General features: G+C 38.9%; 1 protein-coding gene across 2 annotated transcripts; it reads right to left on the bottom strand.

Moving 5' to 3' along the window:
* Positions 1–127: 127 nt before the first annotated feature.
* LOC129170043 (inactive phospholipid phosphatase 7) lies at positions 128–7,927 on the bottom strand. 2 transcript variants are annotated; one of them, XM_054757186.1, is made up of 3 exons: positions 7,781–7,922; positions 7,127–7,644; positions 128–2,056 (listed from the first exon to the last, which is right to left on the bottom strand). In XM_054757186.1, exons 2-3 carry the CDS (start codon positions 7,623–7,625, stop codon positions 1,668–1,670), a joined length of 888 nt encoding a protein of 295 aa, XP_054613161.1. In that variant the 5' UTR covers positions 7,626–7,644; positions 7,781–7,922; the 3' UTR covers positions 128–1,667. The 2 variants fall into 2 exon arrangements, with proteins under 2 accessions (XP_054613161.1, XP_054613160.1); XM_054757185.1 differs by having other exon boundaries at positions 7,127–7,927.
* Positions 7,928–8,552: the final 625 nt, after the last annotated feature.

Here is an 8,552-nt window from a genome sequence, read left to right as displayed (position 1 = left end):
GCAGAAATGTGGCTGTGATATTGCGGTGCGTCTTTCCAGTTTAAAACCCGCTCCTGTTAAATGTTGTTTAGTGGGTGCACACGTAAAATAACACCACTTTTTTACCTCCGTTTATTGGTGAAATGGGGGAGGAAATAGGTTAAAAACGTGACATAAATGTACAGATAAATGTCTCTAATGTACACAAAACTATTTGAGACTTGTTTGGCACATAAAACCATTAAAACAGCAGTTCTACTGGAGACACGGGGAGAAAACCCATCTATATTGTTAAGCAGAAAAAGACTGATGTATGCAAGTATGCAGTCTTTTTGCACCAATTCTGGTACTGGTTTTAATCAAACAATTCAGCCCTTTCGACCATCAACATACAGAAATGCATTACCTCAAAAAGTGAGCTATGTCTAATGCCAACACATGTCAGGAAATGTTTGGTAAAAGTGGAAAAAAAATTAACAAAAATAATCAGGGACACACTGTGTAGGAGCAGTGTCCAGTCAGGTCAAGCAGGGTTTTTTTTTTTAATAATATAGTATGAAGGAGTACTAGGGCCACACTGAAAGGAAAAAATACCCAAAACACTACAAGTCATAGAATTTCAAAAATGACGTATGTACTGTACGAGAATAAAGTTTAAGAGGAAAAATAATCGAGATTTTACAAGAATTTGGAAAAAAATGTCAATTTTTTTGGTAATATTACAAGAATAAAGCCACACTTTAATGTCTTCAGCAAAAAAGTCTTACTAGTACAAGAATAAAATTGGTATATTGAAGAAAAAAAAATCAAATTTACGACAATAAATTGTAATTTTACGGCAAAAAAAAAGCCTATGATGAGAAAACAATGGCAATAAAGTAGAAATACCGTGAGAATAAAATCATAATTTCAAGAGAAAAAAGTGGCACTGCAAGAATGTCAGACTTTTATGAGAAGTGGGCAAAACAAAATTATATTTTATAGAAAAATAATTCATTTGAAGAGAAAAAAGTTGTGATTTTAAGGAAAAAAAACTCTTATTCCACAAATAATGCCAAAGAAGGAAGTACTTATGCATGAATAAAATCGTAATATTACAAGAATTAAACAAGAAGGTATTCATTCTACATAAATGAAATTGTATCACAAAAAGGAGGTAATATTACGAAGACAGTTGTAATTTTCATCAGAATTTTTGAGGTAAGTCTTAATTTGTTTTATATTTCATGAAAGATCACATTTGAAAGTCCTATTTTTTTAGAAAAATAAATCTTATTACATAAAAAAATATTTTTTAACAGTACAAATTAAAGTAGTCGTAATTTTTGAGAATTTTTTTCGGAACATTTTAATATTTAAAAGAAAATATCAGATTAAAAAGTAAACTAAAATGATTTTAAGAGGCTCAACAGAAGACACAAACCTACTGTATACCTTTTTCTTCCTTTCACTTTGGCCCCAATACTTTGTAGAAAGGTAATGATGCTAATGATAAAGCTATAACAACGTATCAATGATGAGTAAAATGCATAATTATTATTTTTTTAAATCATTTGTGTCAACTAAAAACAACTCATGTGTCTCCGAGGCCGTCCATGCAGTAAAAACAAGTGACTCTTACACAAAAACAACACAGTCCTGAAAAGACGAAGATCCTAAAAGTATGAAAGCATCCTCACATGAGAGGCTCATGAGAAGGGGCTCCAGCTGAGGGTGCTGATGGAGATGAGAGTCTGGCAGGTGTTGGACGACAGCCACACCGTCTCCATCAAGCTAAAGTGAAAGAGGCCCAGCGCGAAGCCGCACAGCATGTCCGTCAAATGGTGCTTCCCCAGCAGCACCCGGGACATGCCCACCAGGAAGGCCCACAGCACCAGCAGGATGCGGAGCGGCACCGCCAGCACCAGATGGGACAGCAGGAACTTGGACACCATGGCGGCGCGGCTGGCATGCGCCGCAGGGAACGAGTACACGTCCATGGCCACGCAGTCCAGGAAGCCTGGCGTCATCTCCCAGGGTCCTTTGCGCTTCACCAGCCTCTGGACTCCCGCCACCGTCATTACATCGAGGATGAGGGCTGGACAAAAAAAAAAGACAAATGGAGTCCACCTTTTTAAAACATTTTCTTTCTTATAATAGAGCAAAATCGCCAAATCTCATGATATTGATCGTTTGCCTCGTAAGCGTGGCTGTTTTATTTATTTACTTATTTGTTTTAATTGGTTATGGGGCATTTATGCTTCAGCCCTACACATTCTGCCTAGCACAGGTGTGTCCAAAGTGTGCCCGAGGGCCTTTTGCGGCCCGCAGCATATTGTAAAAATAGAACTCAACAAGTAAACTAAAAAACAAAACAAAACCCAACAATGACAAATATAGAAAAATCAGAAGTTATTTTACAAGAACAAAGTCAAAATATTAAAAGAAAAAAGTTGTAATCTAACAAGAAAAAGTCGTAATTCTACGAGAATAAACTTGGATGAGGAAAAATAATGTCATTTTCGTAGCGCAGACTTGAAATGTCAAAGAAAAAATAAGTAATTTTGTAAAAGTCGAAACAAAACAAAGTTGTCATTTTTGAATAATTAGTATAATGTTATAATAAAAAAATAACAAAAATAACATTTTCACAGCATAAATTTAAATAAAAGTTATTTTTTTAAGTCAGAATATTATGACACAAGAAAACAATGAATAATTTGCCATTTTTGGAAAATTAGGTTGCAGAAAAAGTTCTAATGTTCCAAGAATAAAGTCAAAATATCATGGGAATAAAGTTATCAGTACGAGAAGAAAACTTACAAGCAGAAAGTTGAAAGTAAAAAGAAAAAACAAAAAACACAGTAGAAGTGGAAAAGACGGCTGTGATTTTACGAGAATAAAGTCAAAATATTAATAGAAAAAAAGTGTGTGGCCCTCACTGGAAACAGTCTGGACACCCCTGGCCTGGCAACATGTCACATGACCAGATATAAAAAATGAAATGATTATAATTATAATTATTTTGTAATTATTATTACATAAATAATAGTCAAAATGTCAAAACAAAAGAGATACAAATCCACCATTAAGTGTATCTAGATACTTCAAATAATCTTATTTAATACATTATTAAATAATTATTCAATATAGAGTCATCCTTTCACAAGCTAGAAATTGAAATTTCAAATACTGAAAAAAAAAAATTCCGATGATGAGAAAAAGCAGTAAATACAAAACAAAAAAAAGTTGTAATTTGACGCGAAAAAACGTTCACAATTTTACACTAATTAAACCTTGCAATTATGAGGAAAATTTGTCATTTTACAACAATTAAGTCAAAATTCGTATGACAATAAAATCAGAATTATGAAGAAAAACAAGGGAAAAAAAGTCGCAGTTTTACTGGAATAAATTCTGGCCTTCATGAGGGGGAAAAAAATAAACATTTACAAGACTAAAGTTCAAATTTCCACCAAAATAACATCATAATTACGAGAACAAAGAGGTCATTTTACAAGAATTTTGAGGGCAAATGTTACATTATTACAAGACTGGAATTTTATTTGTATGAAAATAAAATCTGACTATTATAGGAAATAGGCACTTTTAAAAGAATAAAGTTAACATTTTAACAAAAATAAAAACCTTAATACGAGAATAATTAATTAATAAATAATAATTGTCCAATGGCCAGAACTGTTCTCACAGGCTGCCTATTGAGGACCAGGCTTCGCACATATCGGCCTACATTGGATTGCTTTTTGCATTACACCTCCATCTGACTGATGAGTGGTTCTTATTTTTAAACTCGTATGACCGTTAAGAATGTTACAATATCCCCTCTAAAGTTAATCAAGGTTTTACGTTGGCAGCAGCTTGACCCTGGAACAGATTATTTATGTTTCCATTAATTCTTATGGGAAAAAGGGTTGGTTCCACACAGTCAGATGTTTAATCTGGTCCTCCAGCAGCTTGGTGCCAGGCTGGTTTTGTTCTGTGGATTTGAGCATTTTAAATAAGCGTCCTACTGTGGGGGAGTCTAGCCTGTGCAGGTAATTAGTCTACAATCACTATCAAAAGATGACAGAGACAGACGCTAAAGAGCAGCGAGCCTTTTGAGACACAAACACGGAGCTATCAGTTTCACGCAGCGTCATAAAAAATGTATTAAGGGCAGCAGCTGTGACAGCGAGGGCGATACGGGACTGTTTGTTTGGCTCGCTACCCACTCAGCCTCAAATCCAGGATAGCGCAGGGCTGACTAACTTTCTTATGGAGCCGTGAACACAACTCCATGTTTTCTTTTACTCTTCACTTCCTTCCGAGGGGAACAAAAGCGGAAAAGAGGAGAGACAGCACTACCACCATCATGTGATCATAACCCATCTTCATGCACCAGCAAATAATAATGAACAAGCACAAAACAAAACAACAGGACTCACACTCCAAAGCCAAAGATTTACTGAGAACCAATCAGAGCTCAACGGTGTTCCCCTGCAGATTTGTCAAGCAACTAATCTGTGTTTGGGTCCATACTGTACACAACTACTTAGACTTATTTGGGCCACCCTACAAAGGAACACAATATTAATACAACAAGAATAAAGTCGTACGTTTAGGAAAAAATGGTTATTTTACAAGAATAATGTCATAATTAAATTTTTTTTTTTTATATTTCCAAGAATTAACACCATTTCCCAGGAATTAACTCCTAATTCCAATAATAAAGTTGCAATTACATGAAACAAGTCGGAATGGAGTTTTCAATAAGAAAAGTCAACGTTATAAATGTACTAAAGATGTGAATACAGACACAGATGACATTATGAGAAAAAACAAATTCAAAGGAAAAATGTAAATACTGTGGGAATGATAAAAGACACAACAAGTCTTGGTATTCTGACAATAAATTGCCATAATAGGTGTTGAAAATAGTCATTTTACGAGGATAAAGTAGTAGTTGTGTGTTGTCATTTTCTAATATTACGAGAATTTAAGTGAGACGTTTTCGAGAACATTGGAAGACGTGTGGAAGCAGTGCCTTGGGACCCCAAGGTGGTCTCTCCAATCTCTGGGGCTGAGGTTGCCGAGGTGGTCAAGAAGCTCCTGATGCGATCCATTACTTTTATGGACAGAATTTCGAGGCGCAGCAAGGGGGGTTCAGGGGATCCGGTTTGGGTCTGTGCTTTTGGCACATGATCTTCAACTCTCACTGCATCGGAATCAGAACATCCAAGTCAGAGTCCGTGGTTCTCGCCCGGAAAACAGTGGAGTGCCATCTTCGGGTCGGGGATGAGACCCTGGCCAAAGTGGAGGAGTTTAAGTACCTCGGTGTCTTGTTCACGAGTGAGAGAAGGATGGAACATGAGCTCAACAGAGAGATGAGTGCGGCATCTGCATCAGTCTGTTTGGTGAGCCAAAAACCACAGGTCTCAATTTTTTTCCTACCCTTACCTATGGTCAGTGAGGGTACAGATCGAAGGTACAAGCGGCCAAAATGAGTTTTCTCCGTAGGGTAACTGGGCTCTCCCTTAGAGATAAGGTGAGAAGTGCTGTCATCCACAACAAACTCGCAGTAGAACCATTGCTCTTCTGCAATGAGAGGAGCCAGATGAGGTGGCTTGGGCATTTGGTCAGGATGCCTCCCTGGGGAAATGTTCAGGGCACGTCCAATCGGGACTAGGCATCGGGGAAGACCCAGGACACAATGAAAAGACTATGTTTCTCACCTGGCCTGGGAACGCCTCGAGATCCGCTGAGAGGAGAGGGAAGTCTGAGCTTCCCTGCTTGGGCTGCTACCCCCGCAACCCGACCTCAGATCAGCGGTAGAAGATGGATGGACGGATGGTTTCAGAATAAAATAAGTAATATTACAATACTAAAGTTGCAATTTGCATGAAAAAGATGCTTACATTTTGCGAGAAAAACACATAATTTTACGATAAGAAAGATGCAATTTATGAGATTAAAAAGGTAATCCTACAAGAAAAAAGCCATCACTTTATGAGGAAACGTTGCAAAATGATGAGAATAAAGTTGGAAGATTGACAATATGAGAGTTAATATTACAAGGCAAGAGTTTTAATTTTGCAACAATAAAGTTATTTTTGCCAGAAATTGTAATGTTATAGTATTTTATGAGCGCAAAACCAGGATACTATGGGTTTTTTTTTTGTTTTTTTTTACAAGAACAAAGTTGAAATAGCACAAAAATAAAGTTGTAATTTTACCAAGACAAAAAAAATGTTTTTGCGAACAGGGTTGCAACTTCACAAAGTCCTAATAATGAGAAAAAAGTGGTAACATGAGGAGAAAAAAAGTAATCATTTAACAAGGAAACATTGCAAAAGTGCAGCCAATATTGGTGGGTGTTTCTCCTCTCTCTGTAGGTTTTTATGATGCTCGTTTTCACTTCCATGGTGATGGCTTTTCTTTTCCTTGGAGTACTTCCACCAGAAGAGCCTGTTTTACGCTTGGGCGACGTAATGAGGTTCAAAAAGTCTATTAATAAGCGCAGGTGTAGACTGGAGTCACACTTTTTATGACTTTGGACTCGACTTGACGAAATCTTGGAAGACTTGCAACTCGACTTGGACTTTGACATCAATGACTTCCCTCAGACTTTAGTCTGATGACTTGAAAATACTTGAGATTTTCAGTGAATGTGTCGAGTACAATGCATCCCCGATCCAAGTATTCAACTACGCTAGCGTGCTATGTCATTTCCAGTGAGACACCGAATTTCCCACAGAATCTGCCTCATTGAATGCGAACACGCAACAAGGGTGTGGCTTACATTTCTGTGAGCGAACATGTCACCGAGGAGAATTTCATTTGCATTTGCAAATGATGAGGTCGTTTAACAGTGCTTATGACTTAAGGATTCACAAATTTCAAGCATATGACTTCGGAACTGACTCGACCTGTCTTGACCTGAGACCTGACTTGGACTTGCACGTCTTTACTTGAGACTTTAAATGAAAGACTTGAAACTTGCAAAACACTGACTTTCTCCCACCTGTGTTAATAAGTTTCCTATTTAGGTCCATGAGAGGACTAAACTGTGATGGTGTCAATCAAAACCTTCTAGTGAATCTTCATGGATTGTACATGTGTACCTAAAGAAGTGCCCGAGGAGTGTGATGATGATGATGGCCTGACTTACCCAGCAGTAGGTTGACTAGAACCTCCTGTCCCGCCAGGGTGCTGCTCCTGGTGAGGCAGACGATGGTTCCGATAATCCACGTCAGTCCGTGTCCAGTGAGGGCCAGCAGGGCCACCATGGAGCGACACCCTCCCCACGACGATGACGTGTACGCGCACACGCTCATGCGCTTGGACAGGCATATGTCAATGGCGAGGAGTGAGTTGATGGCGATCCCCTTGAAGGACGGGTTCAGCTGCATGCAGTCCTCCTCGGGCATCTTACCGGGGTCCCTCTTGTCCGCTTTAGGCACACCGTCTCCGGCGTCCTCGCTTTGTTGGCTCGCCTGGTGCCGGATCGAACTGGAGCGCCTTGGGCCTCCACCTCCACCAACACCACCTCCTCGGTTCTCTGAGGGCCCGCTGCCGCCTCGAAGGGGCTGATTGAGGGACATGAACTCTGGTCTGCTCAGGACGCTGTTCCGCTCCCGAGCCCTGGATCTCGCCGTGGAGGGCATCATGAACCTCCCTTCTTCTTCTCTGCAGTTGAGGATGATTGGAGCGGTGCTAGTTTACCACCATGCAACAGTCAAATGTCCAAAAATAACCCCCGTCCCCCTCCTCCTGTGCCCTTAATAGATATATTTAGACCCGGTGGAATGTGCAGTGGCCGTACTTGCCGGTACCAGACTTCTGGGTCCACTTGATGGGGGTGTGGGTAATCCGAGCTGCAGGGTGCAGATAAAATAACACACAAGTCACTTGTTGGGTCGTAGAGTTCTACACAAACAAGTGTGTATCACACACAAAACAGTCCGTTTACTTCCGGTATGCGCACGAAGACGTCACGTGGCAACCAACCACATCAGTAAAAATTATAATAAAACATCCCTTGTTTAAAACCAGATTCAGTCCAGCAAGTGGCGCCTTCCACAGAAACAAACGGCTGATTAAAACGATCAATTTGAGGCATGTATAATCAATAAACCTGGAAGAAGTGCACGGTTTCCCTTTACGCAAAAGACGCAGTTTAGTAGAAAGCTGATTCCAGATCAGTTGTACGCACAGAGAGGAGAGGCGTTCTCCAAGGTGCTTAACAGACGGGAGGAATTTCTTTTGCTTCTTCATATAATGAGAATTTCGAAGTAAAACAGCATTTCTTTTTTGAAGAAATGCTGTTTTACATACAATCATATCTTTAGGAAACACAAGAATTGAAAATAAATGAATCAAGTGGCATATTGCTACTAGGTATTACCACAAATAACAGTCGGGATGATATTTACTATAATAAAATATGTATAAAACACATTGTATTGACAGAAGTATTGGGTGATTTATTTGTGTGTTTGCATATTTTGATTGACGCTATCAGGTGTTTTTCTTATATTTTGCAACCGTAGTAATACAATGTTAATAAGGAACCAAACTACACAAAAAAAGTCAAT

The sequence above is a fragment of the Dunckerocampus dactyliophorus genome, chromosome 17 (assembly GCF_027744805.1).
Source record: "Dunckerocampus dactyliophorus isolate RoL2022-P2 chromosome 17, RoL_Ddac_1.1, whole genome shotgun sequence".
NCBI lineage: Eukaryota > Metazoa > Chordata > Actinopteri > Syngnathiformes > Syngnathidae > Dunckerocampus > Dunckerocampus dactyliophorus.
This window is presented reverse-complemented; position numbering and strand designations above follow the sequence as displayed.